This window comes from Gallus gallus, chromosome 2 (assembly GCF_016699485.2).
Source record: "Gallus gallus isolate bGalGal1 chromosome 2, bGalGal1.mat.broiler.GRCg7b, whole genome shotgun sequence".
Lineage (NCBI taxonomy): Eukaryota > Metazoa > Chordata > Aves > Galliformes > Phasianidae > Gallus > Gallus gallus.
The window spans coordinates 341,291-358,733 of record NC_052533.1 but is presented as its reverse complement, the minus strand read 5'-3'; the positions used below and the strand labels follow the sequence as shown (position 1 = coordinate 358,733).

Here is a 17,443-nt window from a genome sequence, read left to right as displayed (position 1 = left end):
GGAGCCCCCACTGCTCAAAGCATCCCTGCAAGCACCTGCAGACCCCCCACACACACACCCCAATCCTATATCCAACACAATCCTAACACCAACCCAACCCCAACTCCACCCTTAACCCCATCCATAAGCACAGCCCTAAACCCAATCCCAACAACTCCAACCCCAACCCCAATCCCAACCCTAAATCCAACCCAATCCCAACCCCAACCTTAACCCTGACCCCAAAACCAATGCTGACCCCATCCTTACCTCCAACCTCAACCCAACCCCAACCTTAACCCCGACTCCAACCCCGACCTCAAACCCAACCCAACCCCACCCCTCACCTTAACTGCAACCCCAACCCAACCCCAACCAACCCTGACTCCAAACCCAACCCCAAACCCGAACCCAATGCTGACCCCCAACCTTCACTCCAACACCAACCCAACCTCAACCTTAACCCCGACCCCAATCCTGACCTCAAACCCAACTCAACCCCAACCCCTACCCTCACCTTAACTCCAACCTCAGTGCCACTGCAACCCCATCCCAACCCCAACCCCAACCCTTAACCCAACCCCAACCCTGACCGCAACCCAACCCTGAGCCCGACCTTGACTGCAACCCAATCCCAATGCCAATCCCAGCCCAACTCCAACACAAACGCAACCCCAACCCCAATCCCAACCCCAGCCCTGACCCCAACCTCAACTCCAACCCCAACCCTGACCCCTAACCCAACCTTAATCCTGATCCTGACCTTGACTCCAGCCCAATCCCAATCCTAACCCCCGTCCTACTCCCAGTCCTGATCCCAATCCCAATCCCAGCCCAACTCCAACCCCAGCCCCAACACAAACCCAACCCTTACTCAGAACCCAACCCGAACCCCAACCCTGACCCCAACCCCAATCTCAACTCCGACCCCAACCCTAACACCAACTCAGAACCCAACCTGAATCCCAACCCCAGCCCTGATCTGAACTCTGAGCCCAACCCCAGCTCCAATCCCAACCCCAACTGAGAACCCAACCCCAACCCCAACTCCGATCCCATCCCCAACTCAGAACCCAACCCCGACCCCAACCCAGCGCTGACCCCGGCCCCGACTTCACCCCTTCCCCACGCAGGGTCGCCTCACGGTGCCCCGCAGGCTGCAGGGGGGGAGGGTTGGGGGGGGCCGGGATCCGCCTGGCAGCGTCAATGGCAGGAACTGGGTGGGGGCCCACCGGGGGGGCCCTCCGGATGTCCTCCCCGCGGGGGGCACCGGGACCACCGCCCGCAGCACCGCCGGGCCCCGCGGCGGCCGCTCTCGGGAGGCTCCGTCCCCTCTCCCGGCGGTCCCACACCCGCAGCGCTCGTCCCGCGTGGGGCGGCCGGAGGTCCCCATTCCCCCCCCAGCGCCGGAGGAAGCGGCCGCTCCCGCAGCGCCATGGGGAACCTCCCGGCCGTTCTGCCCGGCGCTGCGCGCTCCTGCGGGCTCTGCTCCCGGCAGCTCAGCCCCGCACCCGAGGACGGCTCCGGCCCCGATAAGGGCAGGTGGGTGCCATGGGGGAAGGGGGGGGAAGGGTCGGAGGGGTCCCTGGGTCCGGGTGGAGGGCGCGCCGTGGCTCTGTGTGTGCAGGGGGACCCTCCGAGCCCACTGGAGAGGTGTCCCCCACGGACACGGGGACCCACGGATCGCTATCCCAGAGCAGCCCCATTCCCACTGCGATGTGACCCCATGGACCCCCACCCCACCAAACCCCGTCCCCATGGAGCCGCGTCCCCACCAGGGATGTGCGCCCATTGGAGCCCTGTGCCCATTGGAGCCCTGTCCCCATAGAGCCACGTCCCCACCAAAGCCGTGTGCCCGCTGGAGAGGTGCCCCCACCAGAGCCCTGTCCCCATAGCTCCCCATCCCCATAGATCCCCATCCCCATAGATCCCTGTCCTCGCTAGAGCCCCATCCCCATGGATCCCCACCCCTATCGATCCTCACCCCCATGGATCCCCATCCCCAAAGACCCCCCCCCCCATAGATCCCCATCCCCATGGATGCCCACCCCCATGTGCCATGTCCGCAGTGGGGTGCAGTGTTGGTTTGGTGGGGGCAGGATGTGGGGCACAGCCACAGTTTCCCTGCCCAGAGGGAGGGTCTCTGCCCCTTCCCTACTGCCTCCATACTTACAGCCCCCACCCTACAGCCCCCACCCTACAGCCCCCACCCTATAGCCCCCTGCCCTTACTCAGCACCGGGATGGTGTCCCAGCCCTATGGTGAGCACAGTGGTGCCCCCCCCGCCCCCACTGCAGCCTTCCGGACCCCACCAGGACCCACTGGGGTGGATGGAATGTGTGGGGCCAAACCGGGACGGGACATGGCCTCGCTGTGGGGACAGAGCAGCACGGGCTGGGGGGGGTGGGGGGCAGGGTGGGTTAACCCCTTCGGGCGGGGGGGCCGCTCTGACTCACGCTATTGTTCACACTTGCACGCATGCACGAGGCCGAGGCACGCCCCGAGCCTGCGCCGGGCCCCCACCCATGGCTATGGGGTCCGGGCCCCACGGCACCGGGGGGAGAGGGGCGCCGAGGGGGAGACCCCCATCGCCCCCACTGCCGCCCCCAGCGGCGCCCCGTTGCCCCCATTGCCCGCCCGCTGCCCCCATGGGGTCTCATTCCCCCTCCGGGATTTGGGGGGTCAGAGCCCCTCGAGTGCCGCAGCCCCGTGGGGAGGGGTCCCCCATCTCAGTGCTCCCCACCCCGCAGCCCAGTGCCCCCCCGGCACGCAGAGCCCGCGCGCTTCGCCCGCCTGAAGAACTGGGAGACGGGGAGCATCGCCTACGACACGCTGTGCGCCCAGGCCGAGCAGGTGGGGGCGGGGAGGGCGGCTGTGGGGCAGCCCATAGGGCCGGGTGTGGGGCGCCCCACGGATGCCAGCCCCGCGGATGCCCGCAGGAGCTGCCGTGCTCATCCCGTCGCTGCCTGGGCTCCCTGGTGCTGCCCAAGCAGCTGCCCGTGCCCGGCGCTGAGGGCGGCCGCAGCGGTGCTGAGCTGTTGGCTTTGGCGCGGGACTTCATCGACCAATACTACGCGTCCATCCGGCGGTGAGTGCCGCCCTCCTGCCCCACTGCGCCCCACTGTGCCCCACTGCGCCCCACTGCGCCCCACGGCGCCGCCCCAGCCCCGCACCGCAGCATCCCTGACCCTATCACTGCCCAATGGCACCACACAGCGCCATCCCCATCCCTGACCCCAGATACCCCAAATGCCTCCACCCCACAGCACCACAGCGCTGTCCTCTGGGGCATCCCATAGCACTGACCTCCTTCTGCCCCACAGCACCCATAGCCCTGCCCCCATTCTGCCCCACAGCACCCGTAGTGCTGACCCCCTTCTGCCCCACAGCACCCCATAGCCCTGTCTCTCACCCTGCACAGAAGCATCCCACAGCGCTGTCCCATTCTGTCCCAAACCTTCACCCCCATCCCTGCCCCACAGCACCCCACATCACTGCTTCCATCCCCACCCTGTGCCAACCCTCATCCCCATTCCTACCCCGTTAGCACCCCAAATCCCCCCCCCCATCCCCACCCCACAGCACCCCTCAGCGCAGCCCCCAACCCCCTCCCCCAGCACCCAACCCTTCCCCTCCCCCCACCCCCATCCATACCCCAACGCCCCCCCAGCGCCCTCCCTGCCCCACATCCCCCCATACCCGGAGGTCTCCCAGAGGGCGGTACCAGGACCCCCCCCCCCCCCCACGCCCCCCAACGCGGTGGTCCCACAGGGAGAGCTCTGCAGCCCACGTGCAGCGGCTGCGGGAGGTGGAGGCGGCGGTGCGGACCACGGGCACATATCAGCTGCAGGAGGCTGAGCTCATCTTTGGGGCCAAGCAGGCCTGGCGCAACGCGGCGCGCTGTGTGGGGCGCATCCAATGGAACAAACTGCAGGTGGGGCGCGCGGCCCCACAGCTGTGGGGAGGGGAAGGGGGTGGACGGGGGCTGGGGGGCAACGGGAGCGCATCGCCCGCAGGTGTTCGATGCCCGGGACTGCGCCAGCGTCGGGGAGATGTTCGGCTTCCTCTGCTCCCATATCCAATATGCCACCAACAAAGGGAACATACGGTGAGGGGGGGGTTGGGGTGGGATGGGGATGCGGGGATATGGGGGTGGGATGGGGGCGGGGGTGGGAATAGGATGGGGTTGGGGAAAGAATGGAGGTGGGATGGGGATGGGTTGAGGGTGAGAGTGGCAATAGGGTGGGGATGGAGATGGGGAAGGAATGGAGGTGGGATGGTGAGGGGATGGGGATGGAGATGGAAATGGGATGGGAATTGGGATGAGGATGGGGAAGTAATGGAGATAGAGCAAGACGGGAAGGGGAGGGGGTGGGGAAGGGATGGGATGGGATGGGGATGAGAGTGGGAATAGGATGGGGATGGAGATGGGGAAGGAATGGAGATGGGATGGGGAGGGGATGGGGATGGGGATGGAAATGGGATGGGAACTGGGATGAGGGTGGGGAAGTAATGGAGATAGGACGAGATGGGAAGGGGAGGGGGTGGGGATGGGATGGCATGGGGATGAGAGTGGGAATAGGATGGGGATGGAGATGGGGGAGGAATGGAGATGGGATGGGGAGGGGATAGGAAGGGGATGGGGATGGATATGGAAATGGGATGGGAATTGGGATGAGGATGGGGAAGTAATGGAGATATGATGAGATGGGAAGGGGAGGGGGTGGGGGTGTGGGTGGGGGTGGGGATGGGGTGGGGTGGGATGGGATGGGATGGGATGGGAATGGGGATGGGATGGGGATGGGATGGGGATGGGGTGGGGATGGGGATGGGGATGGGGAAGGAATAGAGATGGGTTGGGGATGGGAATGGGATGGGGACAGAGATAGGAAGAAGGATGGGAATGGAGGTATACACCTGAGAAGGGAAGAAGGAGGAAAAGGAAAAGGGGAACAGTGGAAGTGGGAAAGGAGAAGGGGAAGAATGCGGGATGGGTTGTGATGGAGCAGAGGCGGGGCGGGATGGGCAGGGATGGGGCACACGCGGGGTGGGGGCAGCCCGGTGACGCCCCGCCGCCGCAGGTCGGCCATCACCATCTTCCCCCAGCGGGCGCCGGGCCGGGGCGACTTCCGCATCTGGAACACGCAGCTGATCCGCTACGCCGGGTACCGGCAGCCCGACGGCTCCGTGCTGGGAGACCCGGCCAACGTCGACATCACCGAGGTGGGGTCCCGCACACCCACATCCCCCCCCCGGCCCCGGGAGCGCCCTGCAGCCCCCTGACCCCGCTGTGCCCGCAGCTCTGCGTGCACTACGGCTGGAGTCCGGGCAGCGGGCGCTTCGATGTGCTGCCGCTGCTGCTGCAGGGACCCGACGAGGCCCCCGAGCTGTTCCCGCTGCCTTCAGAGCTGGTCCTCGAGGTGCCCCTCACGCACCCCACGTGAGTGGGGCTGGGCAGGGGGCCGGGGGGGGGGGGCGGCCCCAGAGCCAGAGCAATGTGTGGGCATGGCTGAAGGAGTGGGGAGGGATGGGATGGGATGGGATGGGATGGGATGGGATGGGATGGGATGGGATGGGATGGGATGGGATGGGGATGGTGGTGGAATGAGGGTGGGGATACGGGGATATGGGGTTATGGGGATGGGATGTGATGGGATGGGGTGGGATGGGATGGGATGGGATGGGACAGGGTAGGGTAGGGTCGGGTAGGGTAGGGTAGGGTAGGAATGGAATGGAATGGAATGGAATGGAATGGAATGGAATGGAATGGAATGGAATGGAGATGTGGAGATGTGGGGATGTGGGGATGTGGGGATGTGGGGATGGGATGAGATGGGATGGGATAGGATAGGATATGTTAGGATAGGATACATTAGGATAGGATAGAATGGGAATGGGGATGTGGGGATGTTGGGATGGGATGGGGTAGAGTAGGATAGGATAGGATAGGATAGGATAGGATAGGATAGGATAGGATAGGATAGGATAGGATAGGATAGGATAGGATAGGATAGGATAGGATAGGATAGGATAGGGATGGGGGTATGGCGATGTGGGATGTGGGGGTATGGGGAGATGGGGAGATGGAGATGGATACAGGATGAGATGGGATGGAGGTGAGAATAAGGATGGGGATGGGGCATCCATGCTTACCCCAGCACAGCCTCTGCGCAGGGGATGGGAGCGGGTCCAGAAGCTGGAGGTGGAAATGGGGTGTCTCTGCTGTGGGGCTGATGTGGGGCTCCGGGCGGCATCTCCCTCCCCACACAGGCTGGAGTGGTTTGGGGAGCTGGGGCTGCGCTGGTACGCACTGCCTGCTGTCTCCAACATGCTGCTGGAGATCGGGGGGCTGGAGTTCCCGGCAGCACCCTTCAATGGTTGGTACATGAGCAGCGAGATCGGCACCAGGAACCTCTGCGACAGCCACCGCTACAACCTGCTGCAGGTGGGGTGCAGCCCCGTGCGTCCCCACAGTGGGGGGAAGGGGGGAGGGAGTCCCAACCTTCTCTGCTGTGAGATCTGGGGGTGCCCATGGCTGCTGTCCTGCCCCAGGATGGGCAAAGGATGCTGTCCCTGTCCGTCTGCACCCCAACCCCATCCCCATCCCCATCCTATCCCATCCCATCCCCATCCCCATCCCCATCCCCTTCCCATCCCATTCCATCCCATCCCATCCCATCCCATCCCATCCCATCCCCATCCCATTCCATTCCATCCCATCCCCATCCCATCCCCATCCCCATCACCATCCCCATCCCCATCCCCATCCCCATCCCCATCCCCATCCCCATCTCCATCTCCATCCCAATCCCAATCCCATCCCCATCCCCATCCCCACCTCCATCCCCTCCCCTCCCCATGTCCACATCCCCATGGGGACGGGGACACACACAGCTGACCCCCCGCCCCCCGCAGGAGGTGGCCCTTCGCATGGGGTTGGACACACGTAAGACTTCGTCCCTCTGGAAGGACAAGGCCGCCGTGGAGATGAACATTGCTGTGCTGCACAGCTACCAGGTGGGACCCCGTGGTGTTGGGGGTGGCCCCCATGACAGCAGGGACACCCCGCATGGTGGCCGGACACTGCCATCACCCCTTTGTCTGCACAGGAGGCCAAAGTGACCATCGTGGACCACCACGCAGCCACTGAGTCCTTTGTGAAGCACATGGAGAATGAGCTGCGGACGCGGGGAGGGTGCCCGGCTGACTGGGTCTGGATCGTGCCCCCCATCTCAGGCAGCCTCACCCCGGTCTTCCACCAGGAGATGGTCAACTACCAGCTCTGCCCCACCTTCCGTTACCAGGTGCGCCCAGCCCTGCTCCCATTCCATCCCCATCCCATTCTCAACCCCATCCCATCCCCATCGCATCCCATCCTCTCCCCATTCCACTCCATCCCATCCCATCCATTCCCATTCCCATTCCCATCCTATTTCCATTCCCACTCTATTCCCATCCCCACCCCCATCCATTCCCATTCCCATTCCCATCTTATTTCCTTACCTATCCTATTCCCATCCCCATCTGCATCCCTTTTCATCCCCATCTCATCCCCGTCCCATACCCAATCCAACCCCAAGCCATCCCCACTCCATCCCCATTCCATCCTCATCCCCATCCCCATCTCCATTCCATTCCCATCCCAACCCCATCCCATCCCCATCTCCATTCCCATCCCATCCCATCCCCATCCCCAACCCACCCCATCCCCACCCCATCCCCACTCCATCCCCCTCCCCATCCCACTGCTGACCCCTCTCCCCACAGCCCGATGCCTGGAAGGTGTACGTCTCCAAAGGCACCACGGTCACCAGGAGGAAGACTTTCAAGGAGGTGGCCAAGTAGGTGACAGCCATGGTGAGGGGGGGGCCGGGCAGGATGGTGCTGAGCTTCTGGGACCCCCGCAGTGCAGTGAAGATCTCGGCCAAGCTGATGGGGCACATGATGGCCCGGCGTGTGAAGGCCACCATCCTGTATGCCACCGAGACGGGCCGGGCGCGCACCTACGCCTGGAGCCTCTGCCAGCTCTTCCGCCGTGCCTTCGACCCCAAGGTGGGCAGTGGGACTTGGGGGGGAATCGGGGGGGGGGGGGTGGGCCAATCAGCCCCCTCCTGCTGCTGGCCAACAGGTGCTGCGCATGGATGAGTACGACATCGTGTCCTTGGAGCATGAGACCCTGGTGCTGGTGGTGACCAGTACCTTTGGCAATGGGGACCCACCGGAGTGTGGGGAGGTGAGGGGGGATATGGGGTGGGATGGGATGGGATGGGGATGAGGATGGGGATGGGATGGGATGGGATGGGATGGGATGGGATGAGGATGGGATGGGATGGGGATGGGATGGGATGGGATGGGGATGGGGATGGGAATGGGGATGGGATGGGATGGGATGAGGATGGGATGGAATGGGAATGGGGATGGGATGGGATGGGATGAGGATGGGATGGAATGGGGATGGGAATGGGGATGGGAATGGGGATGGGATGGGATGGGATGGGATGAGGATGGGATGGGATGGGGATGGGATGGGATGGGATGGGGATGGGATGGGATGGGATGGGAATGGGAATGGGGATGGGATGGGATGGGATGAGGATGGGATGGAATGGGGATGGGAATGGGGATGGGATGGGATGGGATGAGGATGGGATGGAATGGGGATGGGATGGGATGGGATGGGGATGAGGATGGGATGGAGATGAGGTGGGGATGGGATGGGGATGGGGATGGAGATGGAGATGGAGATGGAGATGGGGATGGGGATGGGGATGGGGATGGGGATGGGATGGGATGGGATGGGATGGGATGGGATGGGATGGGGATGGGATGGGATGGGATGGGATGGGATGGGATGGGATGGGATGGGATGGGATGGGATGGGATGGGGATGGGATGAGGATGGGGATGGGATGAGGATGGGATGGAAGTGGGATGGGGATGGGATGGGATGGGATGGGATGGAATGGAGATGGGAATGGAGATGGGATGGGATGGATCGGTGTCAGGAAAGTGATGGCAATGGGGCAGTGACCACTCCTCCCCACAGAGCTTCTCCAAGGCACTGATGGAGATGTCCTCCCCCTACACCAACGCCGCGCATGCTGAGCCTCCCAAGTGAGCACTGAGGCCATGGGGAGTCCCAGCCCCACAGAGTGGGGTCAGACTCGGGGGGTCCTGGGAGCCCCAGCCCTGCTCACACTGCACACCCACAGGAGCTACAAGCTGCGGTTCAACAGCGTCTCGCAGTCAGATCAGCTCGTGGCAGCCTGGAAGAGGAAGAGGAGGCAGCTGAGCAACACAGACAGCGCGGGGACACTGGGGGCTCTGCGGTGTGGGGCCAGGGGGTGGAATGGGTGGCACGGGGGTGCACAGAGATGTGGGGATGGCACAGGGAGCGAGGTGGGAGTGGGGATGGGATGGAGATTGGGTGGGGATGGGAAAGGGGGTGGGATGAAGATGGGGTTGGAGGAGTGGGAATGGGGATTGGATGGAAACGGGATGGGATGGGGACAGGGATGGAGACAGGGATGGAGACAGGGAAGAGGATAAGGATGCGAAGGAGATGGAAACAAGGAGGGGCTGGGAATGTTAAGTGGATGAGGATGGGGATGGGATGGGGGCACGGAAAGGGACAGGGTCCTGTGCCCGCCCCGGGGCAGGAGAGCGGCCTGGCAGAGGGCCAGGGCCGGGGGCTCGCTGCTCATTGCCCCCGGGGCCCCCAGGTTCTCTGTCTTCGGGTTGGGGTCGCGGGCGTACCCCCACTTCTGCGCCTTCGCACACGCAGTGGACACCCGGCTGGAGGAGCTGGGGGGGGAGCGCATCCTGCCCATGGGGGAGGGCGACGAGCTGTGCGCACAGGAGGAGTCCTTCCGCACCTGGGCCAGGCTGGTCTTCCAGGTGAGGGTGCACCCCATGGGGAGCGGGTCCTGGGGCCGGACCCCTCCCCACAACCCCCCCTGCCCCCCCAGGCCGCCTGCGAGACCTTCTGTGTGGGGGACGGAGTGGAGGCGTCTGAGGAGATCTTCGTGGCACAGCAGGGTTGGAAGCGCCAGAAGCACCGCCTGGCCGTGCAGCCCGAGGGCACCGATCTGCTCACCGGTACCCAGCGCCCACAGCCCCCCGAGACCCCTCCCCACACAAGTTCCGGGACCCCCAGACAACACGGGACCCCCACCACAAGCAGCCCCCGCAGTCTGGGAACCCCAGCCCTTGGGTCCCCATCCCAGCTCATCCCCCAGCTCCTGTGACCCCCTCCAGCTCCCCAAGCCCCCTGTCCATAAGACGCCCCCGAGTCACCCACCATGCTGCCCTCCCACAGGGCTGGCCCATGTGCACAAGCGCAAGGTGTTCCCATGCACGGTGATCTCTGTGGAGAACCTGCAGAGTGAGGCGTCCAGGTGAGCCCTGGGGATGGGATGGGATGGGATGGGATGGGATGGGATGGGATGGGATGGGATGGGATGGGATGGGATGGGAGGTGGGGAGGGGGATGGAGATGGAGATGGAGATGGAGATGGAGATGGAGATGGAGATTGGGATGGGGATGGGGATGGGGATGGGGATGGGGATGGGGATGGGGATGGGGATGGGGATGGAGATGGAGATGGAGATTGGGATGGGATGGGATGGGATAGGGATGAGGATGGGATGGGGGTGGGGATGGGGATGGGGTGGGGATGGGATGGGATGGGGATGAGATGGGGGTGGGATGGGGGCAGGGTCTTCCAGCCACTGTGGGGCAGGACAGCAGCCATGGGCACCCCCGGGCCCCTGGCTGTGCCCCCGGCCGGGACGCCCTGCCCACGCTGTGCCAACTGTGCCACCCAGCCGTGCCACCATGCTGGTGCGCCTGGACACGGCGGGGCAGCCGGAGCTGCAGTACCTCCCCGGGGACCACCTGGGAGTCTTCCCCGCCAACCGCCCCGAGTTGGTGCAGGAGCTGCTGGAGTGCGTGGAGGACCCACCGCCCGCCGACGAGCCCGTGCTGGTGGAGGTCCTGGAGAAGGACAGCAGCGGTACGGAGCTCAGGGCTGGGCGCTGTGTGGGGGTGCAGCTGAGCGGGACCCCCACTGAGGCTGCATGGGGACGGGGATGCTGATGCAGCACAGTGCCACTCCTCCCTGGGGAGGGCACCCTCTCCTTCCCTCCCCTTCCTCCCTGTCCTGTCCCCATCCCATCCCAGTCCTCATCCCTATCTCCTTCCACATCCATTTCTCTGTCCCACCTCCTTCTCCCTCCCCATCCTTTGCCCTTTCCCATTCCCTTTCCCTTCCCTATCCCACCCTCTCCTCTCCCTTCCCACTCCCCTTCCTCTTTCTCATCCCCTTCCCCCTCTGTCCCCACCTCCATCCTCCCCTTCAATCTCTTCTCCATCCCCAGCACCATTCCCATCCCTATCCTATTCCCATTCCCAGTTCCCCCCCATCTCCTCCCCCACTCCATGTCCATGTCCTTCCCCTTTCCTTCCCCTTCTCTCCCCCTTCCCTTTCCCTGACCCTAACTCCGACCCTTTCCCTTTCCCATCCTCTTCCCCATCCTTTTGTCCTTCCCATCCTCTCTGCATTCCCATCTCCAATCCATCCCTATCCCCCTCCCTGTTCCCTATCCCCTTTCCCATCCCCATTCTAACCTCATCCCACCCCCTCCTCATCGCTATCCCCAACCCACCCCAGACCTACCGCATCCCCTCCCCACCCCACGTCTGTCTCCATCCCCCCCCATATGCCCACCACCTCCCATCCCACAGGCCGGTTCCCCGGCCCCAAAAGCTGGATGCCTCAGAGCCGCCTGCCCCCCTGCTCGCTGCGCCAGGCGCTCAGCTCCTTCCTGGACATCACGGCCCCCCCGAGCCCCCAATTCCTGCAGCTGCTGGCCACACTGGCACGGGAGCCCACTGACCGCGAGCGCCTGCAGCAGCTCAGCCAGGTGGGCACGGGGCACAGGGAGGGAGGGCTGGGGAGGGGGTGGGCTGACAGCAGGGGGGCGGGACCCCAAGTGGCCGCACTCTGGGAAACACAGCTCCTGCCAGAGAGGATTTGGGGTGAGGTGCCCCCTGATTGAAGGATGGGGGCTGGGAAATGGGGGACTGGGAGGTGGGGATGGATACTGGGATACGAGGTGCTGGGGTACTGGGGTGATGGGGTGCTGGATAGCGGGGTGCTGAATTGCTCAGGCACTGAAGTACCAGGATGCTGGGTACTGGGATGGGGAGGTGCTGAGATGCTGGATATGGGATGCTGGATATGGGGTGCTGGATACTGAGATGCTGGATATGGGATGCTGGATAGTGAGATGCTGGATATGGGATGCTGGGTACTGGGATATTGACACAATGAATGCCTGGGTGCTGGGATGCTCAATATGGGATGCAGGATACTGGGACAACATGGTGGTGGGACAGTACTGGGATGCTGCAGTACTGGGATGCTCAATAGGGAGTCAGTGGGGTACTGGGCTGCTGGTTACCTGGATACTGGGGTGCTGAGGGGCCCAGATACTGGAGTACCGTAATTCTGGCAACAGGGATGCTGAGATCTGGGATGCTGGGATGTTGGGTGCTGGGATGTTGGGTGTTGGGATGTTGGGTGTTGGGATGTTGGGTGCTGGGATGTTGGGTGTTGGGATGTTGGGATGTTGGGTGTTGGGATGTTGGGTGTTGGGATGTTGGGTGCTGGGATGTTGGGTGTTGGGATGTTGGGATGTTGGGTGCTGGGATGTTGGGTGTTGGGATGTTGGGTGTTGGGATGTTGGGTGCTGGGATGTTGGGTGTTGGGATGTTGGGATGTTGGGTGCTGGGATGTTGGGTGTTGGGATGTTGGGTGTTGGGATGTTGGGTGCTGGGATGTTGGGATGTTGGGTGCTGGGATGTTGGGTGTTGGGATGTTGGGTGCTGGGATGTTGGGTGTTGGGATGTTGTGGTGCTGGGATGTTGGGATGTTGGGATGTTGTGGTGCTGGGATGTTGGGATGTTGTATGCTGGGATGTTGGGTGCTGGGATGTTGAGTGTTGGGATGTTGGGTGTTGGGATGTTGGGATGTTGGGATGTTGGGATGTTGGGTGTTTGGATGTTGTGTGTTGGAATGTTGGGTGTTGGGATGTTGGGATGTTGGGATGTTGGGATGTTGTGGTGCTGGGATGTTGGGATGTTGGGATGTTGTATGCTGGGATGTTGGGTGCTGGGCTGCTGGCCCCGTTGTGCAGTGCCTGCCGTGCCATGGCTGCGTGCTGCAGGACGCCCGTCTGTACGAGGACTGGAAGTGGTTCCGCTGCCCCACACTGCTGGAGGTGCTGCAGGAGTTCCCATCCGTGGGGCTGCCCGCCTCGCTGCTGCTCTCCCAGCTGCCGCTGCTGCAGCCCCGCTATTACTCCGTCAGCTCCGCGCCCGACCCCAGCAGTGCACACATCGACCTCACCGTGGCCGTGGTCACCTACCAGAGCGAGAGTGAGAGGGGGATGGGGCGGGGATGGGGCTGCACAGCGCCCCTTTGGGGTCCCCACCGGGTCGATTGCCCCCAGGGCACCCCCACATCACAGGGCACCTCCAATGCCCATGGCCTCTCCATGTCCCCATTGCACGTCCGTGTCCTCAGGGCACCTCCATGTCTGCATGGCCTCTCCATGTCTCCATGGCACTTCTGTGTCCCCATAGTCCCTCCATGTCTCCTGGACCCTTCCGCACCCCTATGGCCTCTCCAATCCCCATGACCTCACTGTGTCCCCATGGCCCCTCCATGACCCCATGGCACCTCAGTGCCCCTGTGGCCCCTCTGTGTCCCCATGTGACTCCCAGGGCCCCATGGCACCTCCATGTCCCCGTGGCACCTCTGTGTCCCCATGGCACTACCATGTTGTTGGGACACCTCCATGTCTGCATGGTCCCTCCATGTCCCCATGGCCCCTCCATGACCCCATGGTGTCTCTGTGTCCCATGGCCTCTCCCTGTCCCCATGACACCCCCATGTACCCATGGCCTCTCCATGACCCCGTAGCATCTCAGTGTGTGCGTGGCCCCTCTGTGTCCCCATGTGACCCCCATGTTCCCATGGCCCCTCCATGTCCCCATGATATCTTTGTGTCCCTATGGCCCCTCTGTGACCCCATGTGACCCCCTATGACCCCATGGCTACTGCATGTCCCCATGACACCCCCATGCCCCCATCGCCCCTCCGTGACCCCATGGCATCTCAGCATCCCCATGACCCTTCCGTGTCCCCATGTGACCCCCCATGACCCCATTTCCGCTCCATGTCCCCATGACACCCCATATCCCCACGCACGGGGGATCCCCACACCCCTGTGGCTCTGGCATTGCCCAGCACCCCACAAGTCTTTCACCCCACAGACGGGCAGGGCCCGGTGCACTACGGCGTCTGCTCCACCTGGCTGGCACGGCTGCAGCCCGGGGACACAGTGCCTGCCTTCATCCGGGGGTGAGGACCGCCCCTCCGTGCCCCACGGCTGCACCCCCCGCGTGCCTCAGCACCCCACATCTGCGCTCCCAGCGTCCCTCACTGCCTCAGTCCCAGAACTGCACCTCCCAGCAGCCCTCGGTGCCCCACAACTACATTTCCCAGCGTGCCTCACTGCCCCCAAATTGCGTTTCCCAGCACGCCGAGGTGCTTTAGCCATAAAACACGTCCCGCATGCAGAGGTTATTTCCATGCACGCCCCACTGTCCACCCCCAGCACCCTTTGCGTCCCAGCACATCACTGCCCACCCCATCCCCGAGCCATGCCTCCATGTGCCCCCACTAACCCTGACCCTGACTCCAATCCTAATATCTACCCAAACCCCAATCCTGCCCCTAACCCTGACCTTGACCCTAATCCAGACCCTGACCCCAACCCCAACCCTCACCCTGGTCCTGGCCCTGACCCGAGAGCCTGGCCCTGGCCTTGACCCCAGCCCTAACCATGACCCCAACATGACCTCACTGTGACCCCTCCCTGTTTGCTCCCCCAAAGTGCACCCTCGTTCCGGCCGCCCCCCACCCCCGAGGCGCCGTGCATCCTTGTGGGGCCGGGCACCGGCGTGGCCCCATTCCGCAGCTTCTGGCAGCAGCGCCTGCAGCACCTGCAGGCAGGAGGTGGGGACACCGCGTGGGGTCATGGAGTGTCCTGTATGGGGACATGGGTTGTCCTGTATGGGGACAGGGGGTGTCCTGTATGGGGACATGGGGTGTCCTGTATGGGGATATGGGTTGTCCTGTATGGAGACATGAGACACGGGGACGCTGTGTGGGAATGCTGTGCATGGGGACACGTGGCATCACATGTTGGGACATGGGGTCACCCTGCGTGGGGATGCGGTGCAGAGGGACAGTGCGCATGGGGACACCGGGCATCCCACATGGCACTGGGGACAGCCTGCGTGGGGCAGGGGGACGCCTCCGCAGGGGCATGTGGGGTGTGGTGTGGGGGGTGATGGGGATGTGGGTGCCGTGGGTGGACACGTGGGGGCACCGGGACGTGGGTATGAGGTCGGGGACGTGGAAGGGGCGGTCAGGGATGTGGGGACACAGTGCGGAGGGTGGAGGTGGCAACGTGAGGGCAGAGGGTCGGGGTGGGGGTGTGGGGCGGTGGTCCCGACGCGGTGTCCCCGCAGGCGGCCCGCTGGGCAGTATGGTGCTGGTGTTTGGGTGCCGATCCTCCGCGCTGGACCACATCTACCGGCATGAGATGGAGGAGGCGCAGCAGCAGGGAGCGCTCAGCCGCGTCCTCACCGCGTTCTCCCGCGAGCCGGGAACCCCCAAGGTGGGATGGGGTGGGGTGGGGTGGGGTGGGGTGGGGTGGGGACAGGGTCTTCCAGCCACTGTGGGGCAGGACAGCAGCCATGAGCACCCCCTGACCCCATGGCACCCAACTGTCACTATGCTGTGTGCGCAGACTGGGGTGGGGATGGGTTGGGGGTGGAGATGATGGGATGGGATGGGATGGGATGGGATGGGGATGGGATGGGGATGGGATGGGGATGAGAATGAGGATAAGCTGGGGGTGGGATGGGGATGGGAATGGGGTGGGGAGAGGTTGGAGATGGGAAGGATAGGGATGGGATTGGGGAGAAGACTGTAAAGGAGATGCAGATGAGGAACAAATGGAGATGGGGAGCGGGGTGGGATGGGATGGGGACGAGCATAAGGTGACAGAAATGGGGCAGGGACCATTTGGGGTGGAGTTGCACGGAGGGATGGAGCAAAGGGGATGGGGACACTGAGCGGATAGGGGTGGGAACGAGCGTGGGGCAGAGGGTGGGGGGATGGAGACACAGACAGGGGGGCAGGAGGGGGGCAGGGGGAGGCCAGGAGGGTCTCACTCCTCCCCCTCCCCCAGACCTACGTGCAGGACGTGCTGCGGACACAGCTGGCAGAGGAGGTGCACCGCGTGCTGTGCGAGAGCGGGGGACACATGTATGTGTGCGGGGACGTGACGATGGCCACCGAGGTGCTGCAGACCGTGCAGCACATCCTGGTGCAGCAGGGAGGAATGACCATGGGGCAGGCGGGGGACTTCATCAGCGAGCTGCGGGTATGGGCATGGGGGTGGGGAGGGGATGGGGTGGGGATTGTGTGGGGATGGTGCAGGGATGAGATGGGGATGGAATGGGGATGGGGTGGGGATAGCACAGGGATGGAATGGGGAAGGGGTGGGGATGGAACAGGAATGGGATGGTGATGGGATGGGGATGGGGTGGGGGTGGGATGGGGATGGTGTAGGGATGGGGTGGGGATGATGTGAAGATGGCACTGGGATAGGAGGAGGATGGCACAGGAATGGCACAGGAATGGGATGGGGATGGGATGGGGATGGTGTAGAGATGGAGTGGGGATGGCACAGGGATGGTGTGAAGATGGTGCAGGGATGGAATGGGGATGGCGTGGGCATGGCATGGGGATGGGATGGGGATAGGGTGGGGATGGGGTGGGGATGGGATGGGGATAGAGTGGGGATGGGGTGGGGATGGCTCAGGGATGGGGTAGGGATGATGTGAAGATGGCACTGGGATGGGATGGGGATGGCACAGGGATGGCCCCCTGTCCCCACGGTGCCACCTCACCACAGGACAAGAACCGGTACCACGAGGACATCTTTGGGCTGACGTTCCGCACGCAGGAGGTGGCGTTCCGCATCCGCAGCCAATCCTTCTCCATGCAGGAGCGCCCAGCTCCGGGCCCGGCCCCCTGACGCCCACCGCCCCGCGCTGTGGGCTGCGCCCGCCCCGTAAAGGTTTAGTTTTGATACGCCCGGCCTGGCGTCCTGCGTCCCAGTGGGGCTGGGGGTGCCATGCGGGGTGCCATGCGGGGTGGGATGCGGGGTGGGATGCGGGGTGGCACCGCGCCATGCGCACAAAGCATCGTATGGCCAAAAGGCTGCGGCCACATCCATAGCAACGCCCCCAGCGTTGCCCCCCACAACACCCAGCACTGTCCCCGATGGCCCCCAGCGCCCCCGCAGCTCTCAGTGTCCC

General features: G+C 63.9%; 1 protein-coding gene across 2 annotated transcripts; it reads left to right on the top strand.

Moving 5' to 3' along the window:
• The first annotated feature begins 1,259 nt into the window (after positions 1–1,259).
• Positions 1,260–17,216, top strand: LOC107057170 (nitric oxide synthase, endothelial-like). Of its 2 annotated transcripts, XM_025147374.3 has the most exons (26): positions 1,260–1,521; positions 2,730–2,832; positions 2,919–3,067; positions 3,751–3,913; positions 3,996–4,087; positions 5,061–5,202; positions 5,280–5,419; positions 6,250–6,424; positions 6,895–6,996; positions 7,089–7,283; positions 7,747–7,820; positions 7,887–8,031; positions 8,108–8,212; positions 9,026–9,093; positions 9,192–9,308; positions 9,702–9,876; positions 9,948–10,077; positions 10,298–10,376; positions 10,807–10,994; positions 11,726–11,904; positions 13,210–13,420; positions 14,321–14,408; positions 14,944–15,065; positions 15,584–15,732; positions 16,309–16,503; positions 17,038–17,216. In XM_025147374.3, the coding sequence occupies exons 1-26, from the start codon at positions 1,415–1,417 to the stop codon at positions 17,158–17,160; spliced, it is 3,516 nt and encodes a 1,171-aa protein (XP_025003142.2). In that variant the 5' UTR covers positions 1,260–1,414; the 3' UTR covers positions 17,161–17,216. The 2 variants fall into 2 exon arrangements, with proteins under 2 accessions (XP_025003142.2, XP_040552426.1); XM_040696492.2 differs by lacking the exons at positions 1,260–1,521; positions 2,730–2,832; positions 2,919–3,067 and having other exon boundaries at positions 3,765–3,913; positions 5,086–5,202.
• The last annotated feature ends 227 nt before the right edge of the window (positions 17,217–17,443 follow it).

Bases quoted from the DNA above. Each gene is read 5' to 3' on its own strand.
- LOC107057170 (XM_025147374.3), top strand. From the start codon at position 1,415: ATGGGGAACCTCCCGGCCGTTCTGCCCGGCGCTGCGCGCTCCTGCGGG. The intron at 9,877-9,947 runs GTGAGGGTGCAC...CTGCCCCCCCAG, and splicing joins GGGCCAGGCTGGTCTTCCAG to GCCGCCTGCGAGACCTTCTG. The intron at 16,504-17,037 runs GTATGGGCATGG...ACCTCACCACAG, and splicing joins ACTTCATCAGCGAGCTGCGG to GACAAGAACCGGTACCACGA.